At 40.4% G+C, this 24661-nt stretch overlaps 1 protein-coding gene across 2 annotated transcripts in view; it reads left to right on the top strand.

Moving 5' to 3' along the window:
• Positions 1-24661, top strand: part of LRBA (LPS responsive beige-like anchor protein) — a 445808-nt gene that overhangs the window by 227713 nt on the left and 193434 nt on the right. For both annotated transcript variants that reach the window (XM_056855892.1, XM_056855891.1), the window contains 2 exons: positions 8858-8982; positions 23790-23936. In XM_056855892.1, coding sequence (XP_056711870.1) covers positions 8858-8982; positions 23790-23936 — 272 coding nt within the window. The remainder of the gene's footprint in view (positions 1-8857; positions 8983-23789; positions 23937-24661) is intronic.

Raw genomic sequence — 24661 nt, 5'->3', positions numbered from 1 at the left:
TGAATTGTTTGTGTTGGTCCTCAGCAATTTTGTGTGTGTGGAGGGAATATGAAGAAACTGAGTCAAATAGAGGTGACATGAGATGACATTGTACAGCTAATTGACAAATTAAAAACTATCAAGTCAATGAGTCTGGCTCGAATACCCCTAAGGGTTCTTTAAAAAGTCAAAATTGCTGATCCAGCAAAATATGCAACTTCTCACTGCAACTACCTTCACAAATCAAATTTTGGAAAATAGCCAAAGTATTGCTGGTTTTTATAACTGGGATGCAGGAGGGAGTCAAGAGATTGCAGGCTAGTTAGCCTGTCTGTTTCACTTGCTTTCAGGAAAAACAGCAGACAAAGGGGCCTAAACTCTATGAAAGGCTGCTACTGATATTGTTAACATTGCAAATATGTACCTGGTTCCTCCATGAGGAGAACATTATAGTTATAGTTAGTGTGATTTGTAATTTCAGATTGTCTTAGGGCCGAACTAGGCATGATGGCGACCTCGGGTTTGACTTACTGGCCTTTTAAAGCCTAATGAGGTGATCTCAAGATGCTGCAAGAGCCCTCAGCATTCTGGGAATCTTCCATAAATACACAGTCAGCTGTTGCAGCAGAAAGGACCCTGAACCATAAATGATTTACAGTGTAATCCTATGAAGTATAAACCGTATGATTTCAGGGGGCTTAGCAGAAATACACCAGTAGTTTAGATTTTACAGACAAGAGCAAATGCATCATAGAATAAGAATACTGATCATCTAAGCACTGGAGTGAAGTACAAAGTGAGTTCAATAAACTTAATGACGTACTGCCCATTCCTCACCTTTTGGCGTGGCTGAGGCGCCGCTGTGGCACCTCCAAAGCCTTTTCACGACCGCCAAAAGGTTTTCTCAAAAGCCTTTTAAAGGGATTTTTTTTGTAAAAATTGGGCTTTTCGCCCCATAGAGAACAGTGATGCTGCACCTGCTAAAAAACAGGCGCAGCAATGCCATTTTTAATGCTGGCATTCTGGGATGAACGGGGCAGAAAGCTGCTTACAGGCAGCTCCACCCCCCTGGCACACCCACCGGCACACCTCCTGGGATACCAGTGCAGAGATTTGTGCCGGTGGGACGCTGGCGGAAGACCCAGCCGGCGTCCCTGGGCAGCACTGCCTTGGCAGTGCCGGGAGACCGGCATCCGGGCTTCCCCGCCGGTGTTGGGGCCACTCACGGTGGCGTAAGTAGCCCAGGCGCCAGCGCGGGGAGGCCCAATGCCTGCGCAGCCCCTTCCTGACCTTCTGAGGATGTACGTCCTTGAAAGTCAGGAATGGGCTGAAAGGGTGGGATACAAATGTCCTAAATAAATAAACAACCAAGTGAAAATTGAAGACACTGGAAATACCTTGATTGTGAATCTGTTTTTTAAAAGATTGAATTCAAAATGTCATGTGTAAACACAATAATGTATCTCTCTGTTTCTTGCTTGACCTGCACTATAGCAAAATCTGTACTTTAGGCTAGTCCAAAACTGTTATTTTCCCTTTTCAACTCACATCTGAGAATATTGAAGGTTTAAAAATGTGTCTTGGGAACTGAGGAGGCTGATCTGTTAACTGTAAGTTGAGGAGATCCTCATGTTCTGTACACAATGATATATGAATCTGAGTCAATACTTTTTTTGTTATTGCTGTTCTTTGCTTTGAGATAAATCTTATTGTTGTAGTTCACTAATAAATTATGAAAATCCACCAAACACCAGCTGATGAATGTTAGTAAAGATGGTTGATATGGGAAACCCATGTTGAAATCAATGGTCTAAAAGGGGTGTTACTTTGGTTAGGAAGGCATTGTCAATTTCCTACTCAGTTTGGAAGTTTCTTTAATAGACCTGGGAAACCTATTCCCAGATTTGGTGTAGACATGACACTTCAGATCTCTTAACCATGGTTAGGATGGAAGTATGGGAGTCAGCTTTTACAGCTAACCATGGAACACAGTTATTTCTGCATCAGTGTTAATACAGCATTGGCTCCGTAGCAAGGTTTCAATCTCGAGTCTTTGGAAGAGTCACTATGATAATAAATGAAAAACACATTTTACTAGGGAAATTAATGGTGATTTTAATTTCTCAAGACAAGACTCTGAACCTTCGAAGAGGGCTTACCTAGCATTTGTTATGGGGTTCCAGGAGATGCAAAACAACTGATGTGTGTGACTGTTGTTATCAGACTCATATCCCTGTAAGGCATATAACATCTTTACTATAGCTTCTGTTAAATACTGTGACTACCCGAAAGATACTACGTAAATTAGTAGGCATGAAAATCTGTTTCAGCATAATTATATGCAGTTCTTCATTGAAGTTAATGTTTTCTGAAGCTTCACTAAAAGAAATATGTGAAGATTAGAAAATATTTTACTATCAGAAACAGTTTTTTCCATTAAGATGGTACAGAGATGGGGAGCTTGTACTTTATTTATGGCTACTGTTTGATAAATGGTAGAGGTTTTAGTTAGTATTCTCCATCTCTATCTGCATGAAGGCACAATGCATTTCAGTTCATGAGACAGAACAGAATGCTTTATCTCATGATGCCCTCTAATACCTAGATGTTATTTCATCTAGATTTATGCCGAAAGTAAAGCCTTGCTGGAACTTGATCACTTTTATCTTTCAATTTAAAATCAAGTGCATAACACTTTTGCTGAAGGAGGGCAGGCAAGCCATTTATTTAGTTTGTAGTTGACCTAGTTAGAATTTTAAATTTTTACAGTAGCTGATGTCAGCTGGATATAAGGAAAAACGCTTAGGCTTAAAATTTTGAAGTGTTACAGCCTTTGTGGGATGTTGCTTCAAATTTATAAAAGCAATTGGAGTGTTTATTTTTACTGTCATGATTAATTTCTGCTACTGTTAACAGTTTTGAAAACAGCAACTGATAATCAAACATGTGTTTTGCTGGCATATTTTGAAAATCCTAAGGCTCAGTCCTAAACATGTTTAACCAGGAAGTATGTATTCAGTGGGATTTACTACTCAGTAAACATGTATAAGGTCATACCTGATCCTGTAAACCAGTGCAGTGACTCAAACAATACATGTGTTCATAGCACAAAGTCGTAACTGTGACTTTTTGTTAGCCTGGGCCTTTTGGTGCAGAGGTGAGGTGACCACGTGAAGAAATGTGGTTTGGTATTATGGGGTACGAAATATTGTCTGGGGTAGTGGGGTGGAGGAAAGGAGAAGGCTGACAGTGATACGTTTAAAGTTGATCTTGTTCATGCCAGATCAGCCAGATCTTAGCTTTATCCTCTACATAGATCAATGTCATATTAAGGATTAAACAGGCAGCGTCGGGGCCACTTTAGTCCCCTTTACACTGAAGTATTAGGCTACCCTGCTTAGTAAGCCTTATCCTTATACTTGATGCCAGAGTTGGCTGAGTATACCTTGCCAGGTGCCAATTATCTACTTTGTGTCACTAAAACTATAGTTTTAATTGTTTTAATGATGAGTTTTAAATGGTTCTTAAATGTGATTTTATTACGTATGTTTTAATTTGTTAGCTGCCTTGGTGATCCTTATGAGGGCAGAAACGTGAGGTATATATTTTGTAAAATAAATAAAGCCAACCAATATTATCTGCATCTGTTTCACAATTACAACTGATGTGGCTGAACAGCAGTATTGCTTCCCAGTCTCTAGATAAAGTGCTTTTGTTGAAGCAGACAGAAACAACATTTGCCCTTCTATCACAAGGGAAAAAACAGACAATTGGTATACATCTATACCTTATCTGAAACTCTGGATCTTAGATGTTCCTTAAAGTGCTTTGATTTAAGCTACTTGGCTTTGACTTTACTTGCACTGTGTTCTGACTTGGCCATATTCTGTTTTGGGGGTTCTTTGTTTGAGCCAAACTGGACAATGATGATATGATGCATGTGTTACGCTCATGCCTCCCTTGTTGTCCTTTTTCTTTCAAGTCCCCACCCCATCAGACTCCAAATAATCCCTACTCAAAATAAAACAGCTGTGAAGAAGGCAGTTCAGAGGGCCCTGGGTTCAGTATCCCCCTTCTGCCCACCCATTCTGTATCTTATAAATAAGGGATATCAAACATGAGGCCTGCAGGCCATATCCGGCCCCTTGAGAGCTCTTATCCGGCCTGCGAGCCCTCCAAGGCAGCCACCCACACACCCCAATCTCGATATGGTCTGGTGAGGCACAGTTCGGCCTGACGAAGTGACATTTATGTCATATCCGGCTCTTATAACAATTGAGTTCGACACCCCTGTTATAAATGATCCACTAAAGCACCCTACTTCATAGGATATTGGCACAGCCTTCATTGTAACACGCAAGTTGTGCCACCAGAACATCTAGTTTGCCCCTTAGGCATTTGTTCTGATGATTTCAAACAGGCCAGAGCGTAACATTTTGAAAAGGTGATCATCACAACATGAACACCTACAAGCATAATTAATAGCTTCGGCTTCTAGAGCTGTCAGTCAGGCACTTTCCTCAACGGCCCAAAAACTCACACTCATGACCAGGCATAAGCAAACATTTTACCTGCATGATGTATTTAACCTCCAGCCCAGGAAACAAGAGATGTTTTTCTTTTGAACAGGCATCTTGTGAAATGAGCTCCAGACTAGTCTCCTGTTTTCATTACAGCATGTGGTTTATTAAGGCTACTGCGCTGTACTTTCTGTCTGGTTTTATATTTGGCAAAATTACCCTTCGCATAGATAGGTTGTTGGTGTTTTTTTTTTTTTTGCCTTTTAAACTAGTTTTTTATAGCAGACACTGCTGCATTCATTCATTTAAGATTGAACTCACTTCCGTGAAATGTTAGCTTGGTTTGGTCCCTCTTCATAAAAGCCATAAAATTTTGGTTGTGTTTAGATGTTTTACATGACTCAAAGTAAATGGTGGTCTAAGCCATCCACTTCATGATTTGGGAGGCCTGCATTTTTGTTGCCCGCTCTCATAAATTCCTTTTCTCTCTGCACAGCTTTAGCCGTTGCCCCTCCCATATACTGCAAAGGAAAATCAATTCTGAAAGAAACTGGTATTGCAGGACTCTACCATGTGATTTATTAATGATGGTTGTTCAACCATTGCGAGACACTTTTAACATCATTGTTTATACCTTCCTTCTTTCTGTATAATTAATTTAGTGTGTAGGGAGTGTGGAGAGGGTGATTTTAAAACTATTCAGTCTGGGCCTTGATTCTGTGCAAACGTGCATTACAGTGGTTGATGATTACATTCACAGTATGCCAGGCATAGAGATGATGAGCCAATAGGCTTGTTGCTTTGTTTTTGGACTGTAGCCTTTGATTGTTCCTGGATAACATCCAGTCCTTTGCTCTGTATAGAAATTGTCTCCCCATAGCTGTTATCTTAGAAATAGCCCCTTTCCTTTTCCCAGAAGTGAGTGCCTCTCCCATACCCTACAAGTCACTGTTAGTTTTTCCTTTACATTCATGCAACAGATGTGTTTGTCCAGGGCTTTTAACTTCAGCTAGTTTGCCCAACAGTGATATTGGAGGAGTACATATGTGAGTAGAGTTGCCAACCTCCAGGGAGTAGCTGGAGATCCCCCGCTATTACAACTGATCTCCAGCCAATAGAGATCAGTTCACCTGGAGAAAATGGCCACTTTGGCAATTGGATTCTGTGGCATTGAAGTCCCTCCCCTCCCCAAACCCCGCCCTCCTCAGGCTCCATGCCCAAAATCTCCAATTATTTCCCAACCCAGAGCTGGCAACACTATATGTGAGTCACAGGTCACTAGAAATTGCCCAGATGTTGCCAGTTACTGATGGTTACTGTACTGGTATGTAGTTAGCATTTTAGGATCCTTTAAAAAGCTGCTGCTCATGCACTGTTCTAACAGTCTCTATGTACAGTATTTTGTTAAATTATAACAGTGTCAGAAGAAGAAAAAATGATAGCCATATAATCAACCCAGTAGAATGCAGTGTGGTCTAGCTGATTTGGTTTCTAGGTACCATCTTTAGTTGAACGCTAGAGGTCAAATTCAGTCTTGTCCTATTGTTCCAGTAAGGTTGAGGTTATGTGTCTGCCCCTTGCTGCAAAGGCAACAAATGAATAAGGTGGTTTCATGTAGTACTATCAGTTCTTTAAAATTCTTTCCTTGTTTTTAGTAGAGCACTAGACCTGCTAATGAAGATGCTGGGCGAAAACGCATGGTCGCTTTATCCTACTTTAATCCCTGTTTCAGCCAGGATTCAACCAAGATCGAACGTGTGTGTTTTGCCTAATGTGCGTTCGATCCTGGCTAAAACAGGGATTAAAGGAGGATAAAGCGACCATGCGTTTTCGCCCGTTGTGATCTATCCATTCAAATAATAATAACAACAATAATAATAATACCTTAGCCAATGGTGATCTTATTTTATTACTGTACTAGTGCTGTAGAGATGAGGCTGTATGTTTAGGGGCAGATTTTTTTTCTTAATCCATATGTTTTCAGACACATCCTACAGTTAACTGTAATTATGTGCTAAAATAAAGCAAATATGAGGCATCTTCAATAAATACACCACATAGGGAAATTTCAGTACAAAGTTAACATTTGAAATCTATGATGATTTTTCCCATTAGTACTTTCATGCCTTATGTTATTACATTAATTTTACTAATGTTAAAACAGTTACGTAACATGTAGTTATTTTAACCAAAAGAATGGCATCATTTAATTACATCGAAAGTGTAGAAAGATGAATGGATGACAAATTAATAATTTACCATCTTTGCATAATACTGTAGGGCATACCGCTGAAACGATTGATGGCAATAGCAGTTAACAAATTTTAGAAGCCTCTATTACCTTTTCATTGTCATATGGTTGTGAAACTGACTACAATAAGCTTTCTGGGAGATCTCAATCGAGGGAACTAATTACTTGTGCTGATTGCCATACTGATGAATAGACTCTCATTGTATCATTCCCAAGAAGATGAGAAACAGTTTCTGATTCACGACTCTGTCCTAGTTGATATTTGATAGTAATTTTATCCAATAAATGAAGGAAGGCAGAATGATGAAGTGGCTATCTATGCTCTATGACTATCAAAGGCATACACATAGCCGGCTGTGTTCTGTCTTTTTTTTGGGTGGGGGGGCGTAATCACTAATGGAGAATTTTAAGTTATTAATCATGCTGTGAACCAATGTAGGGGTTTCTTCTGATGTATAGAACAATTCTAGATAACTTTTATGGAATTACTTGGAAAATAAAGTCTCTCAAGTCTGTGTATGTGTTTATGTAGATGGGACACAGAAAATTAAAAAGCTGTCTCAATTAGAAGCAATATATTAATTAGCAAAATAGTGATACATGTTGGAATTAATGCAAGAAGTGACTTTGTATTTTAATATTCACATTGGGTCCATTAATGAAAATTCACATTTTGCATATATTTGTTTTCATACCATATATTATCTAAGACTGTTGACTTAACCTTTGACAAGAAATATTTTCTCTTTCAGGTGACTGGTAAATAGAGAGGGAAGAAACTAGCAGTATTGTGTCTTCATAATAATTTCTAATCTATAAATTAATCAGAGCTCTTAATTTGTCAGCTGACAGATATACAGTGATTATTAATTCATGTAAAAGAAATGAGATTATACTTTGTATTTTTGGTTTATCAGTCTTGAAAAAGCATTCTTTTATAAATAAAATTATAACTTTGTAATGGAAGCATGGAGATGCTGGTTGTTGATCTCTGGTAATAATCTCCGTGTAGGCTTTGTTTTTTATTACATAATGTGCACGCATGTGTGTGTGTATACACACACACACACACATATATATATATAGTGAATGTAAGATTGCACACCTGAGTTGGTTGTGTTTGCAGTTTTTAATGGTTAATATACAGTTTTACTGCACACTCATTCATGATAATCTAACAAGATAGCATCTGGCATTTATATATGACCATATTAAAAAGATCTATGCATATTTGAATAATACAATGTGGAAAATAACAAATGTGATAAAAAGCTTTTTTTCTAAATGTAAATTTTAAAACAGCTTCAGTATTGCACACTATAGCATGGTAGTTGTTAATTAAATGCAAAAAATGCAGCTACATAAAAAAAGAAATCCAATCTGATTTGTTTGAAAATAGATTGCTATTTCACTATGCTGGAATAGTTTGTTTAAAAACAGGAAATGGAATCGAAATGTATTTTCTCGTGTTGTTCTAAGCCTCAGGGGCTAAATGTAATGAATATTTTAAGAGATTATTTTAATTAAATTCCTGCACATCTAAACAGAGTAATATTTTATTATCACATACATAATCATGTACAGAAGTATTCATTAAAGTTAACACTTTCTCTACCAAGAATTCATGTATGATTTACTGACCTTGTGCAAAAAGGCACAAATTAGGAAGAAAAATGAAGGGGGACAGACTTTGATTAATATAGGTAATGCTATACCATATTTATAATAGCCTTTTCCCTATTCTGGTTTATAAATGCAGTCACTGAGAAAGGTGCCCTGCTGAGGCAGCAATGAGGCTGAAATCGGAGCACATGCCACTAGAGTGTGGGGAAACTGATCACACTGTCAGCAATTCATTTCAAAATGATGTATTTAGTGCTCATTTCACCTTCCAAGAAAGAAAAAAAAAGAGAAAGGGGTTCCTCAGACTGGAAGGTGATATTGTTATTTTCAAGGACATACCTAAGTTAAAGATTGTAGAAAAGGGTTTGGGGTGCTATTTTTTTTTTTAAGCCTAGAGAAAACAAGGAAAGCTTTATGCAGAAATTCAGGGCTACCATGCTGTTTGATAATTGCTAACATATGTGGTTCCTCTGTTTCATTGTAGTCGTCCTCGTGAGTTCTGGCGCCTTGACTACTGGGAAGATGACTTGCGGCGCCGGCGACGATTTGTCCATAACCTCCTTGGATCGACACATCCTGAAGCAACGTTAAAAGCAGCCATAGAACATGGTCAGTGTAAAATCTGCTTCTTGCCAGTAGCAGCAGGTACAGTGTATGTCAGTGAGGGTTCAAGCTTCATTTGTCTGAGAGGATGTGAGTCTGTTTCACATTCAAAAGTCTCTCTTCCTTGCATTTCAGACCTGTGCATTTAAAGACCTAATTATATCCTAATGCATCTGTCTTTTGCATAGAGCATTGAACTTGCCAATGATTGCAGACAAAGGTAGAGGATTCCTTTATCCCTTTGGTGTAGTTCTATGATAAAGTTCCTATATGTGTTATAACAGTGTGGCCAGAGTCTATTTCCCTGTGAGAAAGCCTTAATGATTATTTTAATTATCTTGAGTTTAAATGGAAAACTGTGTACAAACCTAACTATATTGTCAGGCATTCTATTTTCAGTTCTGAATTTTGGGTTTGTTCTTTTTTTAATCTAAGAGGTGATACAGAACAAAGGTACTTTGCAGCTATGAGGACTAAATTCTATGAGCAGCTATGTTCCCCCTTTTTTGTTTTACAGTACATTAATATTATCAACACAACACTATGTTTTCCATTTTCTAATTTGAAGTCATAAAAGCTCTGTGAGTTCAGTAAGCAATCATTTATAATGGCTTTAAAGTTCGGCTTCATCATGTGTTTAGGTTTTCCTGGGGAGCTAAATAAGGAGGTAGAGCAAATTCCATTGAAATTAGTTTAAAACTGATATTAATTTTGCTGATAATAATATTTCACTTGAGAAATTAATGTTTCTTGAAACAAGGTACAAATTAATACATTCATTTCTGCCATTTTGGTAAGCGGCTAATGCCTAGTAGAAATTATGTTAATATTGTGTGACTCTTCATAATTAAAAAAAAAATTGGGCTGGGCCCAACCTTAACCTCTTGCAGCCACCCATAAACAGCCACTTCTAGAGAAAACATCTTCAGTATGTCAGCTACTATAATGCCACATGTGACAGAAGTCCTTTAAAACAAATGGCCATAGAAAGACCGGCCAATAATGTGGGGTAATTGCAATAATAGTCCATAATCCTCACATCTTTAGCTAAAGGAGAGAGGAAAGGATGTGATGCAGGTTTAATTTGGCCCCTTCTACTTTGGTCCTCCTTGTAAACTTTTGCGCTGTATATGTAGAAAGAGTTTCCAGCGCACTAATCCTGTTTGTCCATTCTGTGAAACAGACAGTCAGTTGCATTCCTTACGTTTGCAGTAATGAACTGTAACATTAACTTACATCAATAGTGTCTCTTCACAAACTATTGACTGGAAATTTTAATATGCATTTACTGTACATTTTATGGAACAAAATAGCTGAATCATCTTTATAGAAAGAAATGCAGCGTATGATCTTATAGTAGTACTATTAAATAATAAACATTTATGTTTCAAAGAACACCATAATATTTTTACAGACTGCTTTAAGCACAAAGATTTAATTACTAATTGCCATATCTAGAAGTGGGAAACTATTTTACTGGAGTTTTGATTATGTGTAAATTTTTGAAGGTTTTGTTTTTGAGTTCTATGGAGTGGTGCTGACAAAAAGATTCAATAATTTGGAAATTATTATATAAATTTGTCAAGTTGACGACCCCCCCCCAGTTAAAATACAGTTTTGTAAATAATTTGCCTTGAGGGGGTGAATGACATTATGCGCTAGATATGCAAAATAGCACAACAATGTTAAACTGCTCATTTGATCTGCCCCTCCATATGAACACAATCTTTGAGATTCATAAAAAGAGCATTCCTGAGACAAATATTTCTGTATTTGCATTTGTATCATCCCCTAACACTGGGGATTATTATGAATAGCAACAAGCAAGCGTTAGAATAAAAAAGCAAGTAATGCAGTTCAACAAATGGCTTCCAAAGTGAGCAAATGACTTGCATGCAGGGGGGACTAGCCATTATGGCGGGCCGATGGACTCCCCCCCCCAAACATGGGCCAAGCCAGCCCAGTGGCAGAAGGACAGTGCATGGTTCCTGTTGGACAGGCAGGCTGCTTCTTCCTCCATCCCTCCTTTGGGGGAGCAGGCCAGAGCCATTTTTCCCACCGAGTCCTCCCCTAACAGCATGTTGTGCAATCCTAAGAACACTTTTCTGGGAGTAAGCCCCATTGAGTAGAGTAGGATTCTGAGTAGATCTGCTTAGGAGGGCACTGTTAGGAGGCTTTTTCACTACTGCTTCTCAAATATCAGAGCCCTGTTCTTCCTCACAAACCCTTTTTTGAGATTGGACTTCATTAACAGTTTTGCCATGAAGAAGGTTTTTTTTGGGGGGGGGGGTCCAAATTACCCATTAACCTTAGTGTTATGGTTCTGTGGATTCTGGTCTTTCACATCTAAACAAACACTCCCATCCTACTTACAAACATACCTAACAAGAACATGTAAACATACCTAACCCCAGCACCCTATTTCTACATGGGTAAAAATATATTTGGACTGATTTGGTCACATCACTGACATATTTTATAATAAGTTAGTATAACATACTATACATCCTATACAGATATGATCAGTTATTGATAATTCTGATGAGCCACCTTTGAATCTATGCTTCTGCACTTTAAGTTGTCCTTAGAATTCTTGGTGGAATTGTTCTTTTGTCCTGCGGTTTCTTTTTAATAATCAATTAGAAAGCATTCTAGTTCAATTATATACACTCCATTCCACAATCCATTTATGACAATTGGATTCTGACCCATTTTGCTCAATGGTTCTGCATTGGTTTAATTCCAAGTGTTTCTGCTTTAATGGAATGTGTATCAGTCTGATAGTCTTCCCAATGCAGCATACTTGTTTTGTAACATTGACAAAAGTTTCCTTTCCCTTCCAAATTCTGCTTATTTGTTTGTGTGTGTGTGTGTGTGTGTGTGTGTGTGGTTTTTCCCCCCTTTTTCAGTTGCTCCAACTTGGAGCCATCTATTGGGTGGAGAGAGAGAAGAACTGGGGTTACAGTGTGCACAGCAATAAGAAAAAGTGGTACAGGCAGTAAATAAAACTGTAAGAACGTTTTGCCTTACAACTGGCATCACTGTTAAATACCACTACTATTGTGGATTATGACAGAACTCACAATATGCAAACATACTATTCAAACAAAATGAAATGCTACGTGCAGCCCTGTTTCCATTGAATGCAATGGACTTTACAATGGACTTTAATTTAGAAAGGTGTTCCCCCCCATAGCTCATACCTTAGAGAACACAGACAGTGAGAACTTTCAATCAGAAGTAGAAGAGATAAAAAAACAATTGGAAACCAAGATACTGTATAGTAAGGCCTAGAGAGAAAAACAGCAAAACTTAGCCCCATTTGTGCATTTCAGTAGCCATCTCTTTTAGGGATTGATTTGATTTGAAGAAGAGCCTCTGGTGTAGTGGTGGCAGAGTAAATACCTGAAGACTAATGTTCTCTGTTCAGACAATCAATATCAGCCCCATGACTATACTTCTGGCTACCTTCTAGTTAAAAACGTTTTTTTTTAATTCTGACAATTTAATTGCCCTTTCCAAGCACACATTAAATTGCCTGGGAAAAAGAACGGTAGGAGATTTTTCAAAGAGTGGAGGAAAAGAGGGACGACCCGAAGTAGTAATTTGTAAAAGTCAGTGTAGAAACCGTACTGCTCTTATTTTTTGCCTTTGCTACTGAATAAAAGTAAATTTCCAAGGAAAGTGTGTTAAATTCAGCGTGCTTTGTAGAAATCAGCAGCACCCTGCAAAAAAGATGTGTTTTATCTATATACTACTCTCACAATTTATCCAGTCTAATAGATAAATTGTTAATGAAAAGATATGAGAGCAAAGATGGGATTTGCTCTAATGCCCCACTCATTTCAAAACTAAGGATTGAGTGATTTGGCTAACATTAATCACGTAAGTGAATCTGAGAACAAAACTGCAGTGTATTCATAGAATCATAGAGTTGGAAGGGGCCATACAAGCCATCTAGTCCAACCCTCTGCTTAATGCAGGATCAGCCTATAGCATCCCTGACAGGTGTTTGTCCAGCTTCTGCTTAAAGACTGCCAGTGAGGGGGAGCTCACTGCCTCCCTAGGTAGCTGATTCCACTGTTGAACAACTCTTACTATAAAAAAAAAATTCCTAATATCCAGCTTGTACCTTTCTGCCCGCAATTTAAACCTATTATTGTGAGTCCTATCCTCTGCTGCCAACAGGAGCAGCTCCCTGCCCTCCTCTAAGTGACGCCCTTCAAATACTGAAAGAGAGCAATCATGTCACCCCCTCAACCTCCTTTTCTCCAGACTGAACATTCCCAACTCCCTCAGCCTTTCCTCATAGGGCTTGGTCTCCAGGCCCCTGATCATCTTTGTTGCTCTCCTCTGCACCCGCTCGATTCTGTCCACATCCTTTTTGAAATGAGGCCTCCAGAGCTGCACACAATACTCTAGGTGCAGCCTGACCAATGCTGTGTACAGCGGAACTATGTCATCTTGTGATTTGGATGTTATGCCTCTGTTGATGCACCCCAAGATCACATTAGCTTTTTTTGTTGCTGCATCACACTGGCTCCTCATATTTCACTTACAGTCCTCCCGTACCCCAAGATCTTGTTCACACACACTGGTGCCCCATCCAGTATCCATGTCCCTCATTTTTGTTACTCAGATGTAGAACTCGGCACTTATCCTTGTTATTCTTTATATAGTCCTTTCTTCCCTACAAACAGCTTAACATTTAATTTGTGTATTTTATGAGTCTTAGTGAAAACTTTAAATGCATTTACATCTGTCCTGCTATTGGGATATTGGCTTCTTTGCATTTGTATCTTGAGAATAATAATGTGCTAGGATCACCCATGCAAGAGTTCTCAAACTAGAACTTTCTTGAAGACCACAGATGTCCTTTGTGCTAAGCATCTCCATCAACCCTGACCTTGCCTGCTTTTCTCCTACATGATTGGGCAGGGGCTGAGGCTCAGTGGCAGAGCATCTCCAGTTAAAAGGTTCAGGTGGTCAGTGATCTGGAAGACCTCTGCCTTAGATCCTGGAGAGCTGATGCTGAGAAGACAGTACTGACCTTGATGGACCAAGGGACTGGTTCAGTATAAGGCAGCTTTATGTGCACGTACCTTTCCCTGCTCACATATAAATACCTTGTTTTTATCAGCAGCCTTTGGAAAGCATGGGTTTCTCAAGAATAAGTCATGTCAGACTAATATTATCTCCTTTTTTGAGAAAGTTACTACCTTGCTGGATCAGGGGAATGCTGTAGACATAGTTATCTAGATTTCAGTAAGGCTTTTGATAAGGTTCCACATAGTATTCTAGTTGACAAATTGGGAAAATGTGGTTAGATCCTATTATTGTTAGATGGATCTGTAACTGGTTGACAGATCGTACCCAAAGCGTGCTAGTTAATGGTTCCTCGTCCACTTGGAGAGAAGTGACTAGTGGAGTTCCTCAGGGATCTGTGCTGGGCCCTGTGTTGTTCAACATCTTTATAAATGATTTGGATGAAGGAATAGAGGGGATGCTTATTAAATTTGCAGATGATACTAAATTGGGAGGGATAGCAAATACGGTAGAAGACAGAGCCAAGATGCAGGATGATCTTGACAGGCTGGAGAAATGGGCTAGAACTAATAACATGTACTTCAACAAAGACAAATGTAAAGTTCTGCATTTAGGAAAAATCAAATGCATAATTATAGGATGGGGGAGACTTGTTTGAGCAGTAGTGTGTGTGAAAAGGATCTTGGGGTCTTGAAAGACCAAACACTGAACATGAGTCAGCAGTGTGATGCTGTAACTAAAAAGGCAAACGGAGTCTTGGGCTGCATCAACAGAAGTATAGTGTCCAGATCACACAAAGTGATGGTATCGCTTTACTCTGCTCTGGTTAAACCTCAACTAGAGTACTGTGTTCAGTTTTGGGCACCACAATTTAAGAAAGATGTAGACAAGCTGGAACGGGTCCAGAGAAGGGCAACAAAGATGGTGAGGGGTCTGGAGACCAAGTCCTATGATAACCATGTTCAAGTACTTGAAGGGCTGTCATATAGAGAAGGGTGCCAAGTTGTTTTCTGTTGCTCAAGAAGGTCAGACCAGAACCAACGGGTTGAAATTAAATCAAAAGAGTTTCCGTCTAGACATTAGGAAGAATTTTCTAACAGTTAGAGCGGTTTCTCAGTGGAACAGACTTCCTCGGGATGTGGTAAGCTCTCCTTCCCTGGAGGTTTTTAAGAAGAGGTTAGATGGCCATCTGTCAGCAATGCTGATTCTGTGACCTTAGGCAGATGATGAGAGGGAGGGCATCTTGGCCATCTTCTGGTCACTAGGGGTGTGGAAGGGGGAGGTAGTTGTGAATTTCTTGCATTGTGCAGGGGGTTGGAATTGATGGCCCTGGTGGTCCCTTCCAACTCTATGATTCTATGACAACAAAGCTCCTTATATACAGCTCAGACTCAGCACCTTGCCTCAGTTCTTCCTGTTTCTTTCTTACTGTCTAGCTTTATTGTTCATTCCTAGTTTATTGGTTCACTAAGCTTGTTACTTACTCCCCTCTGAATTAGGAAGGGGCTGTGGCTCAGTGGTAAGCATCTGTTTGGTATGCAGAAGGTCCCAGGTTCAATTTCTGGTATCTCCTTTTAAAGGGACCAGGCAGTTGGTGATGTGAAAGACCTCTTCCTGAGACCCTGGAGAGCCACTGTCAGTCCGAGTAGACAATACTGACTTTGAATTCCTAAAATGAATCAGCTTGTCTTGGTTCAGCTCCTTAACTCTGCATCTTTCTCATTCCTGAATAAGATACCTCAGTCTCATCTCTCCTTTGGCAAGATCAATATAAGCAGAACAGTCTTCTAGCCTAACTACTACTAGGAGCCCTGATCATTCAGGGAATACTGCCATTTGAACACATGGAGCTGCCTTATAGCAAATCAGACCATTGGTCCATCAAGGTCAGTATTGTCTACTGAGGCTTGCAGCAGCTCTCCAGGGTCTCAGGTAGAGGTCTTTTACATCACCTACCACCGATCTCAGCTGGAGATGCTGTGGATTGAACCTGGGATTTTCCACATGCATTGCAGATGCTCTGCCACTGAGCCACAGCCCCATTTCTATTTTACATTTTATACTTTTTCAAAGCACCACTGTTAACCTCATCAATCGTTAATATTTATGCCAAAGAAGGAAATATTATTTTTTTTAACTGAGAATCAACATTAAGGGAAGGCACCAGACAGGTGATTCACTAGGTAGGATCACCTCCTTCAGGAGTTCTCAAAGTGGAACCTTCCTGGATACCACAAATCTATATTTGATGAGCAAAACTGAAGGAGGAAAAAGATAGGGATTTAAAAAGGGATAGTGTGAGAGTGCGGCAGAGGTCAATTAAGAGGGAGAATTGCAGGCAAAGGGAGGCTTTGGTGGATCAAGAAAACATTCAGACTGGTGGGTTTTGTGGAGGGTTTGAAGCAGGATGCAGGGTGTTGACTTGGGTACAAAGAAATATATTGTAGTCAGACAGTCCAGGTATCAAAACACACCAAATGGGGATAATTAAAAAACATGGGGTTGACAGAGATTATGCAGAATGGTTTGTAGAATAAGGGCAATGAGTGAGGAACTAACAACTGCAATATAGCAAATAGTTAAACTTACCTAACCTATTGATGTCAGCATGACAAGCACATACTGTGAATGCTGTGACTGAATTTTCTCTTTCTTTCTTTCTTTCTTTCTTTCTTTCTTTCTTTCTTTCTTTCTTTCTTTCTTTCTTTCTTTCTTTCTTTCTTTCTTTCTTTCTTTCTTTCTTTCTTTCTTTCTTTCTTTTTCTATATTTCTATTTCTATTTCCTAAAACGTTTATTGGATCCAACCAATTAAAAATGGCCTTGACTTCAGCAGCAGTAGTTTGACCACCAAAAATAACATTTGTTTATTTGTTTTAAGGGGAAAATCTAATATTTTTTCTTTCTGAAATGGTTTCTGTGTACATCACTTTATTTGCAAAGATCTAACTATTAGGAAGTTATTTAATGAGATGTTTCTTTGTGAAAGTTTCAGAATATAACTGTGTTGGTCCCATACAGACATACCAAATTATTCCTTTGTTGGTACAACCAGTGGTTTAAATGGTGTGGGCTTTCAAAGTCACATGTTTAACATCCCACCCAAACACCAGATGTCAGTCATGTGCTCATCTGTCACTACTTTCCTGTCTTAACTGCCAGAATTAATTTTCACAATTATGTCATCAGGTGAAAGAGCTGTCATTCAGGGAGCATTCTGACCTATAAAGCAGCCAGTCACCATCCTTAACTATATCCCATTTAGCCTTAAGAAATGCATTTTTGGTGTGCAAGTTAGCCTGAGAAAGAGAAGTAATTCAGGGCTTCCCATTTCTCCCCAAATATTTCTCAGCCAGTACACATGCCACAATTCCTGTAGGGGTGCCGGTAAAGCTTTTAGCCTGTTAGGTAGCCAAATATATAGATTGTTAGCCAACTATACTGTAATGTATGTGGTATAAAAGATATGACTTGCCTCTAGCATGCTTGTAGTCTCTCCTCCTGAATATAAGGAATTGCTTATTCACATTCATAAGTGACAGCTATTTCAAAAAAATGAGTGGCGTCTATTTTATTAAACAATAATAATTTTCATTACTGGGTAATTTTGGGCCAATCACATACTTTCAGCCCAACCTACCTCCCAGGGTTGTTATGTGGATAAAAGAAGAAGAGGAGAACGATGTATATCTCATCTTTCTCCACTCTGGAGAAAGATGAGATATACATGAAGTATATAAATAATAAATTTAGCTGAAAATGAAAGGCAGATAAAAGGTAGGTTGGTGAAAGGCTGAGAAGGAAAGAATGAGACAGGGAAAGGGGAGAGGATATGGGGGTTGCCAAGAGGAGGGAAAGAAGAAGTACTATGAGGAGGAGGATACAGGGGAAAGGTGCTACTCCACAAGTCCTTGAGAGTTTTCTACCATGCAAGTGTGTGACTGGCACCACACAACTGGGCCAGTTTGCATAGGTAGAGGCTTCTAGGGGTGGGGGAGGGAAACCTTAATATAGAGGGGCAGATAAATGTAGGTTGGCAGTTGGGTGGGAAGGAGATAAGGTTACGAACTCCAGGTTAGGAAATACCTGGAGATTTGTAGGATGGAGGGTGAGGTTTTGAGAAGGGGAGGGACCTCAGAAGGGTATAATGCCATAGACTCCACCATCCAAAGCAGTCATTTTCTTTAGGGGAACTAAGGTTGCCAGCCTCCAGGCGGGGGCTGGAGATCACTCGGAATTACAACTTATTTCCAGATGACAGGGATAAATTCCCCTGGAGAAAATGGCTGCTTTTTATGGTGGAGTCTGTGGCGTTATACCCTGCTGTGACTGCTTCACTCCCCAAACCTTGCCTCCCAAGGCTCCACTGCCAAATCTCCAGGAATTTCCCAGCCTGGAGCTGGCAGTCCTAATAGGGGAACTGATCTCTGTAGTTGCGAGATGTGTTGTGATTACAGGAAATCTCTAGGCCCCATCTGGAGGTTGGCAAGGAGAGAAAGAAACAGCAAAAGGGTAGAGGCCATGGGAGCTTTCAGGAAAGGGAAAGAGGATATAGTGGGGGAGGGGGAAATGAGATGCCTCCCGCAAGTCCTTACAGGGTCCCACTTGTAGTATATAATGCTGCCTTTGTACTGGAAGCATTGGTGCTTTGTGCTGTATTGCACACATTACATGGAACCAGCTATAATCTTGAACTACTGTATAGGGCACCTTGACTAATGTCATGTACACAAGAGGATTTGCTTCTTTGTTTTACTTATTGTTATTTGAACAAGTTCCACACATTTTGAAATCTGGAGTTTTAGGGACAGTTCGATGTGATGTGTGGGGCCTGCTGTTCAAAGAAAAAGTTGAGCACCTCTAAGCTAAGGCAAGTCCTCTGGAGAAACAGCTACTATACATAACTGGACACTTGATTTAAATGTAGAGCACAGTATACCAATCAAAATTTATCCCATCCATAAACTGGTGTGTGTGTGTATTGGAGGCACAATAGCACAACTGGTAACATGCCAAGGTGGGTTATTTTCTTGTATGGGCACTCTAGTTCACCCAGCTATAAATAAGAATTTGATCAATGACCAAGGGAAAGCCTTGAGTCTCAGAGAGAAAGGAGGACTATATGACATAAATAAATAATTAAAGCAAAAATACTTTTGCAATCTATTAAAATGTATCAGATGGTATTCTTTAACTAGGTTGTGGGGGCAAATTGCCAACAATATTCCTGTAAGTGAATATTCCTGTAAGTGTTGTGTATATATATACCTTGACTCTAACTGAATTTTAAATAAATGGAAAGGCACACCTGTAATTTAAAATTAGGTCATTAGTGTAATCCAGGCAGAAAGTTTCAAAGTACAGAATAACATGAAACTGGCTGTTACCCGCATGTAAATGTGGATTTTAAAATTCATTTTCTATAGAAACACATTGCCAGAATTTATAAACAGGTTCCTTATCTGTTTTATTTTATCCTAATAGCCGTTGTATTCTAATTAAAAAATAAAATTCTTCTCCAGAAAGCTATTAGGCCACTGAGAATTAAATGTTAGTGCATGTGTTGCGTATTAGAATACTGTAGGTAATTTTACTGCTGCTAACTTAAAATCCTCAAGGGGGAGTTAATTACAGGAAAACCTTTCTAAATATCAGCTGCATATTTCCCATGACAAGAGTTTTTTCCAGCTCTCATTGAACAATTCCAGAATCAGAGTTTTGTTTACATATATCAACTGGTACATACAAAGGGGGGGGGGGACCTATTTCATTTTGCCCAATACAGCCTCTGTGAAACAAACATTTGTAAATAATTTTTTAAAAAGTAATTCTGTTTGGAGAAACTGCATGAAAAAATAAAATGACATTTTATTGCAAATTGACCTCTGTCTTTGTAAAATTAAAGCCTGAGATTCCACATTTGTTAATTTGCCCTTTCTGCTAATGTGAATAGTTTTATCGGAAATTTATGTTCACTTGTTTACAGAGACAATTAAGCTTTATGTATGGCCACTAGGGATTGCCTTCATCTGTAAATGTTTGCAGATTAAAGGTTTTCAAAAATAAGCCAGTGGAACCTCAAGCCATGTATGGCAGTAATAAAAAAGTAATGAGCAATGTGCTGAAGTTGGTTGGCCAGGATGTGTTTGGCATATGTTTTCAAAATACCTAGTGTTATATATTACATCTCCCTTGAAGCCTGCATAAAATGATGCACAAACTTTTAACATTTTTATTTTAAAAATCTGAATATATTTCCTGCGCTATACAGCTGCTACATGGCAAATGTCAGCAAGATATGTAGTGAACTGCTGCCTCCTATCTGTTTCTTCTTGTCAACTTAAAATGCAAAGAAAATACATTTTAACCATAGAAAGACAGCAATGCCTAGAACAGAGTAGGTATATTTTTTCTACTCAAAAAAGCACATTTGTTTCCCATAGACACACAAGGAACATATGCATTTTCAGTCAGAGTGTATTCCTAGCATTCAATTTTGGATTAAAATGTGCTGCATGAATTATTCATTTTGCAATGTAAATAGAGACATTCTGCTGAATTCTGTGATGTCAGGAAGAGAGGGGGAGGCTACTTCCTATCTGTACAGTCCAGGCCTGTGCCTGTTTATGCAAAAATATGTCCAAATGACTAAAAACCCTAGCGAGAGTACTTAGAATTGCAGCTGTGTAGCCCAGTCCGGTGCCTGTTTGCTCTAAAGCAGTGGTTCTCAACCTTTTTCCGACCATGGCCCCCTTCTGACCTTGTTTCCTTCCTCCCCCCCTTCCTACCCGTAGAAAGGTATCTATTTAAATGTTTTGTTTGTAAATAGCCTAGGAACAAAAGCATGAAACAGCCACACAAAATGTACACATGCAGTTCTTATTGGGAAACTGAAATTTACCAAAAAATATCCCACAAAAAAGAATACAACACGCTAATAAACAACAATGTTCACATACAAGGGAGAACAAAGCCTCTACCACTGTTTTCTATTTTCTTCACTTCTCTGTTTTCTTCACTTCTCATCTCACCTTCGTCTCCTGCCATTTACGCAGTTTTCACCTGTGGCCCCCTTGGAATATCCTCCAGGTTGAGAACCACTGCCCTAAGGTATTTTCCACTGCATGCAATGGTATTACCCTCAAGTAAGTGTACATAGGATGGACGATTTGGTAACTAAAACGCACCCTATTAATTTGACTTGAAATACATGTTGAAGTGCACAGAGTTGTGAATGCTGGTGACCTTGTTAGTTCACCTCCCCTCTTTGCAAGTATGTGTACTTTCCTGTCCAAAGCTAGCACTTGTGGTGATAATGATGCCATATCCTTTATTTTGCGTCCTGGGAGTGTGAAAAAGAGATGGCCCTCAAATCTATTGCCTGTACGCTTCAGGATGTCTCTGTGCAAGCCTTTCCCCATTGGTTCAAAGGACAGATCTATTAAGCAGAAGCACCTACCCTGCATTGCAGTCTCTTTTATATATAAAATAGGCATACAGTCACAACACACTTGGCATAATAAACGGCCTATTTACATAGAGTTAAGTTCCATTAAATTGGATAGATTTGCTTTTGAGTAAATGTGGCTAGAAACATATCGTAGGATCTAACCGTCTGTGCAATTTAAAGCTGCTGCAATCCAGAATTTTTAAGCAATTCAGGACAGAGTACAATCTTAAAATGTAGCATGTTGGAGAGAAATTACTGGGTTGATCATGAAATCTGCCTCCACCAGACACGGAAAAGATATTTAAATTCAACTTCTGGTTGATAGAATTGATTCTCAGCCACTTCTTTTGCATTCAGATTTGAGCTCCTGGTCAGACCCAGTACCTGGGGGTGTTAGTGACATACCCACCCCTCTGTTTTCATTGCCTGCTTCGCACACGCGTAAAGCTTCCCAAAGCTGTTTTCAGCTGTAGTCTAGCAAGTCTGGCTGGGCTGTTACCTCTTTCATGTTGCATCCTGTAGGTCCAATTAGGGAAAAATCCTTTCCCACCCTATAACCTGGCTTGTTAACCAGCAGGTTCAGGCCAGGCCTTTACCAGCCTGCTTGCCGCTTTCAGGCCAGGCGCAGGTGTGAAATCCAGAGGCTTAAGGCGGCCAGCAGGGAAGGGCAGGCCGGGGCTGCGGCATCAGCTGCTTAGCAGGAGCCTTTCCCTTGAACGCGCCCGGAGGGTCTACCAAGGACCCCCACCTTATGCGGATCGCTCAGTCCTACACCCCCCCTCCGGGTAGTTTATGGATGGGGGCCACCTCTGGAGTCGAGCCTCGTTTTGCCTGGGGCACAACAGCCGGGGAGGGAGGGAGAGAGGCGCCTCCCCTCTGGGGAGCTTTGGCTGGTTGGCCGGGTGCGGAGCCGAGGGACTGCCGCGGAGCCCTGGCCGCCTTCAAACGGATCCTCTCCTAGGGCCATTTATGCACGGGAGGTTTTGCCATGGATTTGCTGCTCTGCAGATGCACATTTTCCCCATCTGAATTCTCAAAACTCTGCATGGGGGCTTATTGTTGAGTTCTGAGAATTTGGATGGGGAAAAATGTGCATCCAGAGAGTGGCAAATCCAATGAATAAATGGCCCTAGGAGAATCCAAAGCTCTCCGTGGCCATTTCTGCAATGGGAGGTTTTGCCTTGGCTCTGCCGCTCTCGAGATGCACATTTTCCCCATCCGAATTCTCACAGCTCTACCTGGGGGTTTAGTTTTGAGTTGTGAGAATCTGGACGGGGAGAAGTGTGCCTCTCGAGAGCGGCAGAGCCAAGGCAAAACCTCCCGTGCATCAATGCCCTGTGCCAGGGATAACAAGCCCGGCGCTGCTGTTCTGGCGATCCGTTGAGATCGGAAAGGGTCCCCCGCAATGAAAAGCAGCCGGAGTGGTTTGAATCTGAACCCGACGCCTCAGGTGGGTTTGCGCTCCTGAGTCCCCAGACGGAGGGGGCGCCGGGCAGAACCCCAGTCTGCACGGTGGTGGTGGAGCGGGTGGGTCGGTGGGTGATGTCTTCCTGTAAAAAAGATCGAAAAGGCTGAGTGGGGTAAAAATTGTCTGCTCGATCGTTGCTGGGCAGGCAAACGCCCCGGGCCGGCTTGCTGGGATTAACACGAGCTCTGCCCGCCACTCGCTACTGGACCTGGGCTTCTTTCTGTGGGGCGGCGCGCTTGCCGGCGGACCGATTCCCAGCAGCAGGGCCGGTGCCAGTCTTTTTTGCGCCCTAGGCAAGGCTAACTACTTGTGCACCCCCCCATTGTTAAACAGTTTTCAAAAACAGATGTAGAAAAATAAAAGCACAAAACTGTTTTATAAGACATTATAATTATATTCCATAGCACTGTTGTGGTACTTATCTTTATATATATATATATATATATATATCTTGAAAAAATGCAATTGACTATCTAGCTAGCTATCTAGCTATCTGGCGCAGACCTCAGAGGGGCACAGAACTGGCCTGAGCGGCAAGGTTTTCAACCGATTAGTTTCTTGAAAAAATGCAACTGACAATTGTTGCATTTTTTTCAAGAAACTAATCGGTTGAAAACCTTGCTGCTCAGGCCAGTTCTGTGCCCCTCTGAGGTCTGCACCCTAGGCGACTGCCTAGTTCGCCTAATGGTAGCACCGGCCCTGCCCAACAGAGCTGCTGATCTCCAGCCTTCGACTCCGTGTGTGTGTGTGTGTGTGTGTGTAAAAGCAAGGTTATTTCCCCGCTGCCCCACCCCCCTGTAACTGTTGCCTTGGAGAGTTGATGGACAGCCGCGTTTCTCTTTTCATTTCAGCTCCAGATGAAGATGTACTTGTTAAAGGAAAACAGTCCATCAAGAGTCAGGCTTTAGGAAATCAGAATTCGGAGAGCGAGATTCTCCTGGAAGGCGACGATGATACCTTGTCATCCATCGAGGAGAAGGAGCTGGAGAATGTAGCCGGTAACTTCAACTGTCTATTACCTCCTCCGGATGGGTCCTCCTGGTTTCCCCACTGGCTAAGCTCCCCTTTTACTGCTCCGGGGAAAAGAGCAGGGGATTGTGCTTTCCTGTCATTGTGTTAATGAAAGATCATTTACTCACCCTGGGAAATGAGCTTCAACTCATATGTGGGTTTCAATTATTAAAAACAACAACACTGCTTTAACATTTGAAACACATGAGATGCATATTTAATTTTCCTGCAGTTCTGGCTTTCATATGTACTTTTGCAGGAAAAATAGCTCCTTTTCTGTATTACTGGTTCTAGTATTCCGGTAGATTGGGACAGGAAGGCAGTCTGGCTAAATTAATCATAAAGGCTTTTTACAAATTTGTTGGGGGTGAAATGCTAATTCAATCACAAGCCCTCTGGATTATGAAGGAATTTATTCTGTAAAAGGGCTTTTATATTCTTGGATCCACCAGCTAATTCTATAGCTGTCCATCGCTTCATAGCCCCCCCCCCCAAAAAAAAACAACCCTGGAAAATAGGTTATTTTTACTGTAGCAGATTGGCTCAGTTTGTAATAAAAATAGAAGACATGCAACCTCTTTTAATTAGAATGTTTTATGTACACGCCTCCTATTCTGTGGGCCATCACTGCTATTGCTCTATTTTTTTTTAAGTGCAATGTCCAGATAAATCCCATTATCACTTGGGAAGACAATGAAATCATGCCCTCATT

Source organism: Euleptes europaea, chromosome 9 (genome assembly GCF_029931775.1).
Source record: "Euleptes europaea isolate rEulEur1 chromosome 9, rEulEur1.hap1, whole genome shotgun sequence".
In the NCBI taxonomy this organism is placed as follows: domain Eukaryota; kingdom Metazoa; phylum Chordata; class Lepidosauria; order Squamata; family Sphaerodactylidae; genus Euleptes; species Euleptes europaea.
The sequence above is the reverse complement of the archived record's forward strand: the minus strand, read 5'-3'. Positions and strand labels throughout refer to the sequence as shown.